The sequence below is a fragment of the Nicotiana attenuata genome, unplaced genomic scaffold, assembly GCF_001879085.1.
Source record: "Nicotiana attenuata strain UT unplaced genomic scaffold, NIATTr2, whole genome shotgun sequence".
Taxonomy (NCBI): Eukaryota; Viridiplantae; Streptophyta; class Magnoliopsida; order Solanales; family Solanaceae; genus Nicotiana; species Nicotiana attenuata.
In genome coordinates this window covers 31,725-50,404 of record NW_017674581.1, presented here as the reverse complement: position 1 = coordinate 50,404, position 18,680 = coordinate 31,725, and the positions used below count along the sequence as shown (strand labels likewise).

The window sequence follows — 18,680 nt, the reverse complement described above, 5'->3', positions numbered from 1 at the left end:
GACTTCCGCTTTTCTATTAAATGTTTCGTTGTTTTTATTAATGTCGAGGTTTGCTAAAAGAGATAATAACTAATTGGCTTGCCTATCTCCTAATAGTAGGCGCCATCACGACTCCCGAGGGTGGGAAATCCGGGTCGTGACATCCGATTTAGTTTTTGTCGAAACTCGTATAAAAATTGCATATTAGTTGTTTTACATGTGTTCTATGTTGTTTTGTGTGTTTTTTGCGATTAAACTGGCATGTTATTTATATCCGAACTTAGATATTAGTGTGCTAAAAAATATGTAAAAATTGAGAAATCATTATTATTTGTTAAACAAAATGTAAATAAGTGTTTTTACTGTGGTATATATATTTTGGTGAATGTTTTGTGATTAAATGTATTTGTTATTTTATATGGTTTATATTATTTATTTGCTTAAAGACTAGTAATATAGTGCCCTTTTAGGGTAGTAAAATGTATTCCTTTTAGCGTAATAAAATGTAGTACCTTTTAGCGTAGTATCCCTGTAGTTTAAGTATCTCTTATACTCAAAAATACATCAAAATAATTGATAGTTCAAACACAAACTCTGTCCAGTTATAGTCAACGATGGTAAGAAAATAACATGAGAAACGAACAATATTTTCCGGATATCTCGGCGCTACTGGGCCGCAAATATCGAGCCTGGAACCCATATGTGAATATTTAATAATTAAATATTGTATAATTATAAAATTAATTATTTAATTTACAAACAAACATATAAAATTATAAAACAAACATGTAAAATAATAAAACTAACACATACAAGAATTCAGGATATCTTAGTGCTACTGGGCCTCAAATATCGAGCCTGGAACCCATATGTGAATACTTAATAATTCAATATTGTATAACTATAAAGATTTTGCTTATTTAATTTACAAACAAACATATAAAATTATAAAACTAACATGTAAAATAATAAAACTAACACATACAAGAATTCAAGATATCTTGGTGCTACTGGGCCGCAGATATCGAGCATGGAACCCTTATGTGAATACATAATAATTAAATATTTTATAATTATAAAAAATTAATTATTTAATTTACAAACAAACATATAAAATTATAAAACTAACATGTAATTAATGTTGTTTAATTTACAGTAGACGACAGGGAGGTGCCGCCTATTCATCCCAGACCTTCCAACGATGAGCTACTGTCGTTACAGGGCGATCATAGGTCTGCCCACATATGGGAGGGAGAGTTACTGGCCCAGACTCTCCGCGTCAGGAGAGCGGACGACATGTGGGACTTTCTTAAGGACCGCCAGCTCTATCCCCGTGTAGTCAGACACCTGCGGGATACGGGCTTCTACAGGATTTTAGAGATGGGGCGGCTGTAGCTCGATTGGTCTTTGGTCACGGTCCTGATATAGCGGTGGCGACCGGAGACGCACACATTCCACTTGCCCATTGGCGAGGCCACCATCACACTACAGGACGTGGAGGTTATATATGGGCCGCCCGTTAATGGACACCTCGTTGCTCTGCCGCATGCCATGAGAGATGACAGGTGTGCAATACCTGGACATGCTGCAACAACTCACTGGTTTCCGGCCACAGGATGAGAATGTACTGGCTGGGACCAGTCGTTTTCCGTTAATGACTATTCAAGAGTATTTGGAGATATTGCATTCTGACATCGATGGCGATACACCGGATTATCATGTTCATCGGTATACGAGGTTGCTGCTACTCCTTATGTTTGGAGGGGTCTTGTTCCCAACACTTCAGGGAACCTAGTCAGCTTGAGATTTCTTCATCATCTTAAGCGGCTAGATGATTTACCCCAGTACAGCTGGGGTGCTGCTGTTCTCGCCTACTTGTACAGGTTGATGTGCCGGGCAAGCATGGGCACCCAACGTGACGTTGCTGGATTTTTGCCGCTATTACAGGTGACAACATATTCGAATACTCTATTCATTTTAATGTACCTAGTAAAAATATATCTTAAATTTTACGTCTTTTTATGTTAGGTTTGGGCCTGGGAGCGGTTCCTACAGTTACAGCCACCTCTACCACCATTAGCTCCGGATGTACCACCTCCGTTGCTCCCTCTAGCTAGGAGGTGGGTTCTCCGGCGGGGATATACGCGTGAGTACGAGGCTCGACATAATCTCTCCTTGTGCAGGGATATCTTGGATTTGCTGGAGGGTGCACAGGTAAATGTATATCTAAGTTTACTTGTCATAGCTTCACATGTGTTGCGTATACTCACGTTTTCTGTTGTTACTTAATAGTTCATCTGGACGCCATACAGCGACACGTTGATAGCTGGCTTGCCCGATTATTGCTCGGCCGGCCGACTTATCTGGGGCTCTTCCGTCCCGTTGATGTGCCTTGATATTATGGAGCATCATGCCACCGAGCGGGTACTCCTCCAGTTTGGCCGTCCGCAGCTCGTACCAACACCGCCCACCTGGCAGACCACACATTTCCAGCGGGATGATCGTTCCAGGGTGGACGACGCATATTTGGCATGGCTAGAGGAGCAGATCGATACTTGGGACCGGCGATTTGACCTGATCCCCCCCCCCCTTCACCGAGTCGGTCGGATACTGAGCATGATTATATGGGCTGGTACTGCGGCGTAACCCGACTTTTCGTCGGTAATCCCATTCATCGAGCTGGCGGTCGGTACGTTCCATATGCCGGGATGCACGAGGCGCTGGTATGTTATTTGGTATTCTTACTTATAATTGTAACCTAGCGTTCCGTAATTTATATTTTACATGTTGTGCAGGCTATTGGCCTACATTAATTCCATCAGTTGGGACTGCAGATGCAGCAGCATGCCAGCGAGGGAGCGGCCATTTTGCACGAGTATGGCCGGCAGGTTACAAAGCTGGCTGCCCGGACACTGCAACTAGCCCGAGAGGATGAGCGCTTAGTACACAACCCTGCTTATATGGCGCCAGAGCACTACCATCAAGGTAGGGCTGTCCTACAGGGTGGAGCACGAGGCAGGGTTGTCCTACAGGGTAGAGCACGAGGCAGGGCTATCCCACGAGGCAGGGGTGCCCCACGAGGCAGGGTTGTGCCACGGGGTCGTGGGGGCCGGCGAGGAGGTGGTCCCCAGCAAGGGGCGGTGAGGCACCTCTTGAGGATGTTGGAGCTGATCTGCCGGGTGACCTCCATCAGCCAGACGAGCATCACAACAGCATGCCGTCATTCTGCCTTCAGCTGCTGCTCACTCAAGTGACTTCGCAGGTGACCCCGTCAGATCCATTGTTGATCACGGGCACGAGCATTACCAGAGATGATTGGGATCAGTACTTTTCAGGCCCATCGACCGCTGCTGAGGTTCGGCCGACCCGAGATGTGGATGGTGGACGCCGGTTGAGTTATGGCTCATCATCGACGGGTGATGGAGGTCTTTCACAGGTGCAGGTATGTTTGTTTTACTATTTAAATTTGTTTTAATCTCATTGATTCGCCATAACTAACTTTATAATTTTCTTATTAAGGCTTCATCCTCGCCTGTCACGGAGCCCACTTTGTGCGATGCTGACTTGGATGCGACGGATGCTTATATTCAGGAGCCCGACGGGACCATGGCAAGACAATATAAATTTTTTTTACTTAACACGTACATTACTAATATATATTTTCATATACTGAGCTGACTTATTCTTCGGTAGGTTGCTTCTGGACTGACGGCCCCTTCTACCGATCCTGCCAGCTCTACTGACGATCATGCTGCAGCGCATCCTGTAATAAAGAGGCGACGTGATGAGCGTGATCTTGATAGCGTAGCCGGGCGGGATGGGATGCACCTCAGGCCAACGGCTGCGTTAAAGCACACAGGCTGTAGAACACATTGATTTTTTTTTTGTATTTTATGTAAATAATAACAACAATTTTTTATGTTTACATTATATGCGCATTATGTTTTTATTTTCCCGGTTCTTCTTTATTTTAATACTACAACAAAAATACAAACATAGAAACTTAACATAATTTAAATTTAGTACAACTAATGAAAAGACATGACACGGAAAACATAAAGATAAAGTACTACACTAAACACATACATGTCATTGTTTAGTCTCGACCGCCTAGTATTCTCTGCTCCAACCACTTAAATTTCTCTTCCAGCTTATTTGTTCTTCTTCCGCCACTTTTAGTTTCTCCTTCAACGCCGCAATTTCTCGTTTATACATAATCTCATCATCCAGTATCTTTTGGTCAAATCATGATAACACTGCGAAGACTCTTTGTGGCATTCCTACTTACAGGGTTCATCAAGTCATACCTCAAAATTGCAATAATTTCCGTTGTTGCCTCCAAACCTGTTCACAAACATCCAGTATCTGTGCCCAACTTGACGATCATCCCAACAATCCGCCAACACACAGCGTTTGCCACATTGGCACATTGGTACATAAATGTGTTTAGACATTTGTTAAAGCGAAAAAAACCCTACTTTTATGGAAAGTTTTGCTATTTGTTATGGTTAAGCACAAAAAATAACTAGAATGCGCCCGTTATTTATAGGCAAGGCAACACACATAACGTAGTATTTAACCGCGTTATGCTCACACATGACGTAGTATTTAACAGCGCTATGCTTCGCGTGTTAAAGATTCTTTCGGATACAAAACAGCTTTTTCGCAGGCAGACAGCTTTTCAGATCAACAAGACAACACACATAACATAGTATTTAACCGCGTTATATATACTCACACATAATGTAGTATTTAATTGCGCTATGCTTCGCGTGTTAAAGATTCTTTCGGATACAAAACAACTTTTTCGCAGGCGAGCAACTTTTCAGATCGACAAGACAACACACATAACGTAGTATTTAACCGCACTATTAATATTCACATATTTATCAAACATCTTCCTCCTCTGACAGCGTAGTTTTCTAATAATGTTAGAGTGAGCAGCGAAAGTAAACGTAAAAGTTTTCCGTGTTTTAATCCAATAATATTTTGATTACATGAACTTGAGGAAGAAATTCATTAATTTACTTAACTGAAAAATGTTAAATATCAAAAATATTTAACAACAATGGAAATATAATATTAATTGATACATCTTGCAACATAAATACATACACTTATTACAACCACATGACGAAAATAAAACACTACGTGTATCCTTGATAGTTGGGCACATTAGATAAACTTCCACCAGCAGCTGGATTACCACCGCCACCCAAACCAACTGAAGGACATTTACGACGGTCGTGTCCTGTTTGCGAGCATATGCGACATTTACACGCATAAATAGTATCACCAACATCCATTTGGTTCTGTATACGTGTTCTTTTTTGCACTTGTAGCTTACGCAAATAGTCCTTGTTACACACCATTTTAAATGGTTTCGGTGGTCAATAATGCTCAGCACCCACTGGCTGCAACTGCCCACTATATGTGTTTAAATATGCAGCAACACTGTATTGCTTATCAACATAGTTGGTTGGCCCTAAACCTATATGTTGAAAGCACTTCATGGCATGTGAGCACGGCATGTGATAGATGGACCATTTCCCACAAGAACACAACCTGCTGGATTCATTTACGGTGTGTATATTATTCCCTCGATTTTGGTGTATAGCGGTGCGAACTTCAAAAATATTTCGCTCGTTGCAATACTGTAAATATGAATGCCAATGTGCTAGCCTCCTATATTTCTCAAATCTTTTCATTGGTATTGGCATAAATTCAACACCCCTATCCATCAATTTCGATGCACCTCTATGACTTTCAACAAACCTCTCCGCCATCTGTTTGAATGACATCCGCATCATGGCAGTGACAGGCAATCCACGTGCAGACTTCTATAACCCGTTGAAAGACTCCGATACATTTGTAGCCAGGGTTCCCTATCGTCTGCCACCATCCGCATGCAATGTCCACTTATGGTCATGTCGCATCAACCAATGATAGGCTTTTTCGTCTTCCTACCGGATCAATTCCATGCGCCTCCTGAATTTGCACTCCTGGTGATCAGTTGCATCCATCCACATTAAATCATGCAAGTCCTTGTTGGGATATTTCTTCTAGAAATTGGCCTTCAGGTGCCTCACACAGTAACGGTGGTATCCATACGGTTCTTGCCATTCAGGCAAATGCTCTACAGAACTTAATATACCTCCATGCCGATCGAATATTAGACAAATACCTGAACGTTGTTTGACAACGTGCTCCTTCAAGTGGTTCAAAAATAACGTCCACTTCTCTTGGATTTCATTGGCACAGATGGCAAAAGCTAGGGGAAATATTTGTCCATTGGCATCTACTGCAACGGCGATCAACAGCTTAATATCATACTTTCCATAGACATGAGTACCGTCTATGGAAATTACCAGACGGTAATGCACAAAATCATTAATTGCTGGTTTAAATGCCCGAAACACGTATCTGAATATATATTCCGGTATTCCTGCACTCTGCTCAAGCTTCCATTCAACTACAGTCCCGGAGTTAAAGTGTTGCAATGCGGTCATGTACCTAGGTAGAGATGCAAATGACTTATACCAATCACCATAAATAATTTCAAATGCACGTTTGCGCCCGAGATATGCCTTTCTTTTGGTAAAAGTACACCCATATTCCTGGTGGACGGATGTAATACACTCTTTGATCTTGTACCTTATGGACACTTCAATGTGTGGAATCAGTTGAAGAGAAATCAAGGCAACATCCAAGTTGAAGTGATTCCCATTGAATGTGTCCATTTCGCAATTGTGGGTGCCAATACATTTACCCACTTTCCACAACCCTGTTTTCTTCTTGCTCGCACGCACATCCAATGACAACCCGTTAACCATCTACGGCAAACAGCCTTGTATACATCCGGACTTGACTCCTATACCGTCATCTCACGACACTCTTTTACGCACATTTTCATCGCCCTGCTTAGGCGCGCTTTATCAGGAAAAAGCATGCCCTTTGCCAGCACCGTTGGTCTAGACTCATTCCACACTGCTGTCGAATTTTGTCAAAATCCCTTGTGAAGGCATCCACATCCGGCATACTTGGCAAATGATCAAGGTAGGGAATATGCCTTGAATGAAACGGCACGTGGGACTCGTACACTCTTGGTCTAACGGGAGGTGGAGCATGATCCCTCGTCAAATCAGGTTCGGCATTCTCTTCCTCCTCATCATCACCCTCGTCATGGAAGGGTGTGTCATATCTAGACTCATCGACATTGTTGTCATAATCACTACTATCTTCCTGACTCTGCGCGTCTGCCCAATCCCGAATAAATACGTCGTCTACGGGCAACTGAGTGAGGACAGAACCATCAAGTTCCTCGTTTTCACTGCACAAACAACAAAATAATAAGTTACTCAAATTGATAAATACTTTACATATAGCTACATCACTTCACTTACAAGTCGTAATGTGTTGACATTCCATGATGTACATTATCTTATTGGTGATGGCTCCCGGATGGACCACCATGATCCAACACACCAAAACTATACATATTCCAACTGGACGTGGGTTCATTACTTGTAAAATTCATATCTGGATGGTACCCCGTGTGGAATATATGAGTGTTAATACAAATTCAATACAACAAAAGTAAAGATCGTAACACAAAGGAAAAATGAAGTTTACCAGTAGTCTTGTGGATTATGTAAAGTAGGAGAGAAATTATTTCCTCGCTCCTCATTCGCCCGTGGAGATAAGTTTAGATCCGGCCAAACTCTTTCAGCCGGAACCTGTTCGGCTAAAACTGCTCCAGAATAACCACCCGATGATTGAGGGTTATCCCTGCTTTGCGCAACCTAATTATTGCGAACGTCTTCAACCTTCACGTACATTTCCAATATTCTTATCAAAATTAATTCTTGGTATTCATTCGGAGTCCCCAAAAAATCTCTTAGAGTTTCATCATCCTCGATGTTAAACTCAGCGTAACAAGCAACCCCTTGCAGAGTTACAGAATACGGGTATCTTCAGGTTATTTTAAGATTCACCGAACGTTTGTTCACACTCATTTTATTACATAACAACGATACCAGTCTATCGTACACCATTGTAAGTGGCAACTTAACACGACTCGGTGGAGATAAACTATAGCTCACTGAGTTATTCACCACAACCTCACCCGTCCCCCCTCCCAATATAATGAAACCCTTACTTTTCGCTCTTCCAACATTATGAAGATAAGCTTGAGAATTTGACAAGAAGAAAAATTTATTAGGAGTTGAGAATATTTCTAAATGAATTTTTGCACAACCCTTAACGCCTTTAAATAAGGCAATGCCCAATCGGGGGGGGGGGGGGGTTGGGTTTTTGAGTAAACGCTTTTAAAAGGCGTTTACCTATTTGAATTATTGTTATGTCAGTTTAAGCGTACATAAGAGTTNACTAGAAATTGAAAGCTAAAATCCTGAATTGTACTTCCTTTGTTCTCCAGGTGGGCACCTGACTGCTGAACTTAAAATGTATTCCCTTGTTCTCCAGGTGGGCGCCTGATTGCTGAAACTTGAAATGTATTTTGAAGTAAAACGCTTTTTAAAAAGGCGTTTTACCTATTTGAATTATTGTTATGTCAGTTAAGCGCATAAGAGTTATCGGTGGGCCCACAAAATAGGTAAAGCGTGTTTTGAAAACGCGTTTTATGTAAAACGTGGTTTTAAAACGCGCTTTATCATAACGTCCCAAACGGATGTTAAAATAAAGCGCGGTTTAAAACCGCGTTTAATATAGTTTGGTCACTAAGTTTTTTTTCCACTTATTTCGGTATTTTGAATCCAAAAAGACCACAATTGGGTTCCGGACTCGTACATCCACGCTCTTCCGCACATCACCCGAGTATAGGGGTATAAATAGGCCTACAGAGAGTTTAGATATATAATGCACTAAAAACAGTACTTGTACTACTACTCATCCTTTCACAAATATTGGTTTCTTTTGCAATTCTCCCTAGCAGTGGATAATCTACCTGCATCTTTTCACTCAAAAGAAAATGGCTTAGTCGTTTGAATATCTTCATTGCTATCATAAAGATAGTCCTCCAATTTCACACCAAACATAATTGATCTTCACATACTATTAGTGGCAAAGCATAGAGATAGGACGCATTGGACATACCCTACTGAGGAAAAACTGATCCTAAATCACACACACGTGCCCGAGTTCTACCTACACATCAAATATGTTGCAGTACACTTAAATGAATGACAAGGTCGCTGACTGCTGCTTCCATATCTCAACGTAAAAAGCTCCAGCTTATTCCAATGAACGCCAAGAAGTGATATATACGGCATGACTAGTGAAAAACAGAACAAGTATCCATGTACTAAGAAAGGGCATCGGATGTAACTTCCCTGAGATAGAGTTACTATTAGGAGCATACCTAAGATCCTGTAAATAGAAGACATTATCACCTCAAAAGATAGAGAGGGAACAAAGGACAGTTATATAAACGGTGAAAGACTAATACAGATACAAGAAAAGCGAGGACTGACTTAAACTCTTGGATAGCGAGAGCCCCCTTTCTTCCGGAGGAACTCAGGGATCTCAACTGAACCACCTTCCAAGAAGGATGAAGGTCGTCGGTTGATTCCAATGTTGGCATCTCCCTGTGCTAGTTGGTTTCCCTGCAACACCATGGAACACATTACGCAAGATGCCCACCAATACATAGGATTTGCACGAGTAGGATACATGTTAAGCAAACAAATATGTCGGCTGCAGCCACTTGCAAAGAGAAGGTGAAAGAGAGGACTACCTGGAGGGGCCTTCCATCACTTTCTTCTTGGCGCTTAAAACCGGTGGCAATTAGGGTTATACTGACCTGCATCATGAGCATAACAATGCGAGTAAGCATGATCCAATATCAATATTGGTCAAGGGTTCAGGGAAAGAGAGCTTGAAACTAGTAAGTAGAAAGATTACAAGTAATAAGAATGCTGTAACATTACTAGATTCTAATTGTGTTTGCCATTGAACTAACTCAGATGAGCATTTGGTGCGAAAATTTAATGGCAATATCACACTGATGCATCTCTTCATTGGAGCACTAAATTTGCATCATCAAGAACAAGCAATGTTGTTTGTCCCAATCTTAAACACTTGATTTATCAATTAAAAAGAAACCATTTCCTATACTTGGTCAATATTTGACGTCTGACCAGAAAAGTTGTTACCATGGAAGTACTAACTTTGCATGACAAATTTTTTCCAAGTTGTTCCACTATCTGACCAATTGTTTTTTCATATTTCGTTCTCTTTAAATATGTAAGTAATACTCCGTATGTCTTTTCATAATTCCGAAGAATAATCTCAAAAGTAAATTCAGAATTAAATTTGTTATGCAAGAGAAATCGACTATTAACGCTTTCTCCTAGTAAAGGAAATCAACTGTTACTATCTGTCACAGTTCAGGTTTTATAGTTGGAACTACTTTTATGCTGTTTCAAGTATTAGAAGCTTGTGAGATTCAAAACCAGGTCCATTGTAATTTTTTAACATAGAGATCTCTGCTAGTTATTTTACCATAGTATCATCTAAATAAAAGCAATATTATCCTAGTGATGGGAGAAATTAGTGTACCTGTCCACTTAATGATGGGTCTATCACAGCTCCAAAAATGAGGTTGGCACTTGGATCAACAAGGTCATATATAACTTCAGCTGCAGCATTTACCTAGTGAAGTTCCACAAGTACATACAAGTGTAAGAAAAGACATCAAAAGTTGGATAATTCATGAATTCATATCATTGACAGTATATCTACAAACAAAAAATATTTTTTCCATTCCAAGAAACAATCACTCAGGGAAATTAATGAAAAAACTCATACAACTATTCATACATGATATGTTCAACATTAAGAATATTCTTCACCACACCAGTAATACAGGGTGGGTACCTCAAATAATGTTAAATCGCTACCACCAGTAATATTCCACACAATTCCAGTAGCTCTCTCTATGCCAATGTCCAGCAAAGGAGATTGAACGGCATTCAATGCAGCATCTCTGGCTCTGGTCTTCCCTGCAATATCAACCCAACAATATCACATCTCGTGTATACATTCTCAACAGAAAGAATTTCCCTGGAAACAGGCTCCATAACTAAGACCAACTACTTAAGAGGTGAGAAAGAAATTAGGTGGCCATACATATATCTGGTATCCTGATCTACATATTGTTCCGTGTAACCTTCTAGAACTCATAACTACGCTGTTTTTTAATTTGGGTATGAAATACTTTCAGATCTTGGCCAAAACAAGGAAGGAACATATATTGAAAGGAAATAAAGAGGCTCCACTAGTCCGATCTTTCGGTGATCCAGAATTGGAATTGCTATTCATTTATGGGGGCTCCACTAGTCCAAATACTGAAAGGAAAAAAGGAGAGTGGATGTGTAGTTTTCGAAGGGAACGAGCAAATGAGAGCTCAAGTGATCTTATGATACTGTTTGTATTGAACAGATGGTTTTGTCATTCAATTCAAAGTGTATATAGCATATCAGGCAAGCATAAGCGGCAGTAGGTGTGCACTGCAGTCAACCATTTGGTAAGTTAGGGTTGTACTGGAAAATCCTGTTATCTATCTTGGTTAAAATGATGCTATCAGGGAACCCTGAGATGGGGGAATCGATTTAGAACAACTACAACACACCAACTATTGTTTGTTTAATCTCTTTTGACTATAGGAGTACAGATAATAATAATATCAGAGGACTTAGCTAATGATAAGGCACAATGGAGAAAAAGAACCATATAGGTGATATCTACTAGTTGTGAATAGGTAGTCTTCTTAGAGAACTTCTAATATTATTTATTATTACTTATATATGTTTAACTTGTTTTTCACTTTTGTTTTATTTGGTACGGTGATGACATGAGTTGAGCTTAAATCGAGACATGAGGATTCATATAGCCGAGCCCAACTTGTTTGGGACTGAGGCATACTCATTGTTTGTATAGGCTCAGTGTGTGTAAGGTCACATCATCACATTCATAGTCTCCTCGCATCTACATAAAATTATGAATTAAACGGTAACCCAAAAAAAAAAAGGTGATGGCCCACAACTAATAAAATAGCTTCCTGAACTTACCTGTAGCAGTTCCTATTCCCATCAACGAGGAACCTGCATTTGCCATAATAGCACGCACATCCGCAAAATCCACATTAACCAGCCCAGGAATCTGAATTCATGTACACATACTGTGAATAAAAAATACAGACTAACATATTCACCCGCTTAACAAGAGTGCACTGCTCTGAAAGTGAATTCAGTTCATCCATAAGCAAAGAATAGTTGGAAATATCAAAAACTGACATCAAAGTTACATATTACACTACCGGGATTCAGATGCATAAAAAGAAGAGGAATGGACATTTGGAAATAGATATTATCAGCCTTGGACAAGTCAAATGCAAATTTATTAGACTCATAGCTCTACAAACCCATACAAAGATCATTTGATATGATTCAGAAGCTGGTGGCGATACATAAGCATAGACTATTATGCTGTTGATAATAAACTGAATGCAGGGTATGGCATCATAATTTCTTCAGAAAAACATCAAAGACGATCCATAGTCTCTCCAAATGTGTCAAAACCAAGACCAGGATAAATTAGTAGGGAGATTGATACTATTATGGATAAGGATTTGTGAGCAGCTGATGGATGTGGACTTCTGGAGAATGAAAGACGAAAAAGCAGTTTATGGATTAGAAAAGAGAAAAACATTGTGATAGAGGCAGGGAATGCCCTATACACTCCCTTATATTAAAAAAGGAAAACAGAGAGAAAGCAACATCAACATCATTGGGCCAGTCCAAGAATATGAATTTACTAGGGTTCACCGCATTTTTCCAGGTCTGACCAGAACCAGTTCTATCCATTAACATGGACTGGGCATGAAAGCTGGTCACTCTCTCTTCCCTATCTCTCCCTCTCTTTTAGGGGCAGGCGGCAAATAATGCTAGATTCATCTCACATTAAGAAAGCATGTATCCCAAAATTGGATGTAAATGTCATTCTTTTAAAGTTATATTTCACAGCAACCTAAGCACTACAGCACTATCAGCTACTTCCTACTTGATTTCACCAAATTAAAACAAGTTAAGATGCATCTATTGGTATCAGACATGGATTGCTAGGATATAACTGAGTAAATGATGACCTACTCTAGGTGAAAAAGCAATGATTATTAGCATATAATTGAGTAAACGATGACCTGCCTTAGATGAAAATGTTGAATATTTGTCAAAGAGAAACAAATCAAATGCACAAAACATGAATACTTGGAGAAGTTAGAAAGAAATTGGACCGTAGTTAAGGTCTGCGTGCACACTACCCTCCCCAGACCCTTGTTGTTGTTGTTGAGCATAAACTTATTAGGTTTCCAGAAGGAGGAAAACAAATGAAACAGCGTTATGTAAAGCTGAAATATTTAGCAACACTACAAAAAAAAAAAGATAATACAGATGAACGGAAAAATCCAGATGTAAAGCATGACCGAGAAAAGCAACTTAACTTCAAATTCTTGGCAAACAAAGAGGAGAGAGCTGAACGGAAACAAAAAGATTGGAGAACTCAGCATTTATACCGTAATTATATCTGAAATACCACGAACTCCTTGCCGAAGAATATCATCAGCTAGGTTAAAAGCTTCAGTTACTGGGGTTGATGCGGAAACAGCAGTCAATAACTTGTCATTAGGAATGACAATCAGAGTATCAACATTTTCTCTCAAAGCTGCAATTCCTTCTTGGGCTTGAACTGCTCTTCTTCGTCCCTCAAAAGAAAAGGGGGTTGTGACAATACCAACAGTTAAGATACCCATTGACTTGGCAATTCCAGCAATTATAGGGGCCCCACCAGTCCCTGTTCCTCCACCCATTCCAGCCTGCACATAACAATTTGGATCTCACACATCAAAAAAAAAAAAAAACCAACCCAGTGCATGAAACATCCCACGTTCACACAAGCACCCTAAGTAGTGACTACATGGGAAGAAAAAAAACTAAGTAGTGGCTACTGCAAGGCCAAAACAAATAAATAATGGAAACTTAATTCTGAATATAGCAATATGCAGATCATCCCATATTTAACTTTTACACAGCTTCTGGACAAATACTGGGTTGTTGTTGTTGTCACAGCTTCTGGATAATACACATTGTGATGGACGACATCAATTATCTTAGACCTATATAGTTCCATGAGGATATCGTTTAAGGATTGGCATTCCAAAAAGTCTCAGGACCAAAAAACTAAGCCAGAACAGAAAATTATACTCTATTCTAGAATAAAATATTCCTTTTATTAAGTACTGTAGAGTAAATATGTGCTCAATGTAAGAATTCTCACTGAGTTCCAGACACCATTCAAACTTCACAGAATCTGGGAACAGACTACGATTTCTACTAAGTCGCTCAAAGAGAAGTTCACCATTTTGCTTATACCCCTGGAAAATTTCGCCCTTCGCTTAAGCCTTCCAACACAATGCTTGGCGAAATTTCAGTATTTCCCGTCAGGCATAGTCAGGCTGAAGTTATCATAAATGGATTAAAACTAACAATGGAAATGACCCTATTATGCATTTAAGCTAAAAATAAAGACTTCTCTTTCTCGGTAATGATTGAAATACCAGACTGATCATCAAGGCAATATGAAAATATCAAGAATGCTTCTCTGAAAGTTTTTCCCTCCCTTTGCATGGATGATCTAGTCAAACCCGATTGTTTCTCATCCTATTATCCAGCATCCAGTTCACCTAATTGACTAATTTACATTTATGCCTGGTGTCCAACCTAGTCTCCAAAACTGAGGCTCAAACTAATGATATGTTGAACGTCGAGTGTTCATCCTCGAAATTTATATTTTTGATTCACTAGGTATAATATATAGTACATTTTTATGGAACTATTAGGATTCTAAACTTGTGAAACAGAGAAGCCTAAAGGAATGTAGTAGGACAATCCAACACGACTTCAGCAATAAGTAACAGGGATAATGAACTTTAGACAGACTAAAGGGTGATTTCCCTTAAACAGCCATTTTTTACCATTTCCAGAGGCTTTGAGGTAAGAGGGGTCAGACGTTAAGAAAATCAATTCTACTTAACTTGCCCTTAATTGTGAAAATCATATTGAGGATTCTGCATCCTATCACTAATTCATAATGATACATGTGATTAAGAGAATCTATTTCAGTTGAATCTGTCACAAATATCTTTTATGAGTTTCAATATGTTCCTAAGAGACAGAAAGGAAGCAATGTATCACCAAAGCAGTATCTATTATCTAAGAAAAAAATGAAACAAAAAATGTTGTTAGAAGCATATGTGAATTACAACATTATACAAAGAAAGATACGAAAGAGCGTAGAAGTAAAATCAGTATAAAGCTGAACACCTATCTCAATAAACTTATTGTCCTAAAAAGAAGCTGCACTTACAGTCACAAAAACCATATCTGCACCACGAACTGCATCTTCAATAGCTTCCTTGCTTTCTTTGGCAGCATTCATTCCTATATCTGGATTACCTCCGGCGCCGAGTCCTCTCGTGAGCTCTTGGCCTATTGGCAATCGATGCTCAGGAAACGCAGGTGACATCCTGATCGCCTGAATATCAGTGTTCACAATCCAAAACTCCACACCATTCATAGAGCTCTCAATCATACGATTAACTGCATTTGATCCACCGCCTCCTACACCAACCACCTTAATTTTAGCCTCATTGAAATTCTTCAAGTTCGACGAGTCCATTAAGCTCTCAGTGACAGCTCCACCAGAGCTTTCTTGTTTAGAGGTAGTAAAAGTATCGTTTCCTTCACCTCGGAGCATTGAAATTTCAGGATGCAGATTTAGAAATGAGTCTTTACTTTGATAATTGTTGAACCTATGTGAATTAGCTGAACACTTTAAATGTGGCCAACTTGAGATACCCTTTTGGTTAACACCTAAGAATCCATTTTTCTCATCTTGCATTTTCAAAGGGCAAAATCTTTTCCCAAGAACAGCTAATAACCCATTTCGCAATCGAGTATCAGGAGGCATACACACAGCTGATGTACAACTAGCCATACCCAAAAAATCCCAGACTCACAAATCAACTTAACCTGATAATTCCACCAAAAATATGACAACCCCACTTGACTATATCTGAATTTGAGTCTAGATTTACTTTCAGCACCTGCCAGTTTTTTTGGGAAAAAAACGACAAACAGGTATAATCAGGGGAAATTTGTAAAGGTGTTCAATATTCACACTAATTCAAAGTGAGTCAACACATTAAAATGGCAGCAAATGAGGATAACATAAACCAGAAAGGCAAAAGAGAAAGCTGTAAACTTTGCAGATAACTAGCATTTTTTTCCTAATAACTAAAGCAAGCATTTTTAGAAGAACTGAAAACCTTAAAATTGCAGAAACTGTAGCAAGATTCTGAAACAAGTATAAAGCTATAACTTGAGCAAGAAATTGTAAAATGGAATAAAGAAAGAGAAAGAAAATGGAACCTATGTTTCCTCTGGGAGTTGTGAGAGATTCTTGGAAACAAATGCAGAAATACTCTCAGTATTTACAGAGAGAGAGAGAAAGAGAGAGAAAGTTTTAGTAGGCTAGAATGTGTGTGCGGGAGAAAAGGATTTTTTTTTTTTTTTTCTATTTGTTAATGCACTTGTGCTAGACTAAGAAGAAGCAGGAATTTGGCAAATTCTCTTTCGTTTTTGTTAGTTTCTGGGAAGTAGGAGAGTGCCATTTGATAAATATCTGCAGATTCTACCAAAACTCAATTGTAAAATCCTTCACAAAAATTGCTTGAGAATCACCCTAACTAGGGGTACCCTTCTTTTTCTTTTTCCAATGGAAATAAGTAGTACTAGTTTGTGATTGGGCTAAGAAAATGTGAATTGGGAAAATTTATGTAGAACTTTCATAAGTCACTATAGTTTAGAGTCTATTACTATACATAACATAATATAAAAAAATAGAATGCTTTTAAACTTAAGACCTTTGCTTACTAAGCAAATGGTCTAACCAACTAGCTACGAGAGTTTAGTGCTCTCGTGCTTCAGTTCAAAATAATTGGTAATTATTTCAGCACTATAGGTTGATTTGCTATTAAATTCAAATATAGCTACGAATAGTGATTTTCTGAAATTACACCTATGTTTGCTTTGTCCAACGTGGGAAGGCCCCTACCGGGTTTCAGCTCCACCGGGAAAGGATCATATGAACCGGAAAATCAAGAATGAGTAAAATTGTCGAGCAACTGAAATGTGGCACACCTTAAAAGGTACTATTACCGATGAGTACCGCCTATACTGAAAGTATGTGTTGCACTCTTTTTAAATTCATCCAGTTTTTGTCCTAATTGGATTTTTCTGGTAAGGTTTTTAACGAGGCAGCAGTGGAAAGCATACTACGAAGGAAGCACCATCAGCAAAAATAAGACCTTTAAACGACAAGGCATGGAAATGATGAACCACTACGGGACGGTTAGATAATATTTTGCTCGATAGCAAAGTTCCTACGGGAAAATAAAGCTTGCTATCGGACCAAAGGTTACCCAACCATTCACGAGTGCAAGCCACTTGAGGGTGGTTAGATAATCTTTGGCTCTATAGAAAAGTTCCTAATGGGAAATGAAGCTTGCTATCGGACCAAAGATTATCCAATCATTCACTAGTGGGATCTTCAAAGGAACAAGACTTCTAGTGTTCAAAAATGACTGCCACATAAACCGGGACTATAAAATCTGGGAACAATGATGTATCATCGGGATAGGGGACTGCGCGGCCAGCCTCATGGGAACAAGTTGTACAAGTTAGCCACAAGTAATGGCAATTTTCTTTTCAGCACAACGAATGCTTATATACTTTGAAAATGGAAGGAATGAAGCAAAGTCCGTTTATTTTTATCTTGTTTCTTGTCCAAACAATGAAATAATTTATCATTTGAAAGTTAATCAAGTACTTCAAATGCTAGTGCCGGAATGAACAGGAGACGTCCTATTCAAGAGCACCGTAAACATAAGAGAGCCATCTCTTATGAAACTTTCACAGTAAAGGGTTGGTTCCGGAAATATTTATGCCCGAAACCCAAATACTATTGGGGAAAACACATCTGAAACCTTGCATAACTCGACACAAAAAGGAAAATTTGCGTAATGATTAGACAAAAAAGCACTTTTATATAACAAACGTGCCAAGCCACAAGTATAAAAGTATGAAACGAAAAAAAAAAGGAAAGAAAGCAAAAAACTAAATTATTGCGTCCCTAGAACTTTGGGGAAGAGAAGCGTCTGGGCCCCCAGGAGAAGTAGGAAGATATGCCGTCGGCGCGGGATCTTGACCTTCACATCATCCCTTTCAAGTTCTTCCTCAGTTCTCCAGGACTTGAAACCAGAACCAAAAGAGTCAGTTGCATCAGGTTGAACCGGGAGGCCCCTTCGGGCAGTTGACTCCAGCTCATAGGCCTTGGCGATCTCGGCATAAAAACCAATGATGCCCGCTTTGGTCTCTTCCAACATTTCTCCTCATGCTATACATAGAATGTATTTTATCAACAATGAGGTAATTCGCTTGGTGCTAAAGCTCTGACTTAAGCTGATCAACCTCGTATCTTGTGGCTTGAAGGCTGAGATCAAGGTCACGGATAGTTGAGTTATAAACTTTATTGTGCTCCATGACCCTCTTATTCTTCTCTTCCAT

At 39.5% G+C, this 18,680-nt stretch overlaps 1 protein-coding gene across 1 annotated transcript; it reads right to left on the bottom strand.

Moving 5' to 3' along the window:
- Window positions 1–8,851: 8,851 nt before the first annotated feature.
- LOC109218944 (cell division protein FtsZ homolog 2-2, chloroplastic-like) lies at window positions 8,852–16,802 on the bottom strand. The gene is made up of 9 exons (XM_019383342.1): window positions 16,485–16,802; window positions 15,421–16,159; window positions 13,571–13,870; window positions 12,069–12,159; window positions 10,876–11,000; window positions 10,558–10,650; window positions 9,734–9,799; window positions 9,471–9,602; window positions 8,852–9,366 (listed from the first exon to the last, which is right to left on the bottom strand). The coding sequence occupies exons 2-8, from the start codon at window positions 16,048–16,050 to the stop codon at window positions 9,471–9,473; spliced, it is 1,437 nt and encodes a 478-aa protein (XP_019238887.1). The 5' UTR covers window positions 16,051–16,159; window positions 16,485–16,802; the 3' UTR covers window positions 8,852–9,366.
- Between the last annotated feature and the right edge of the window lie 1,878 nt (window positions 16,803–18,680).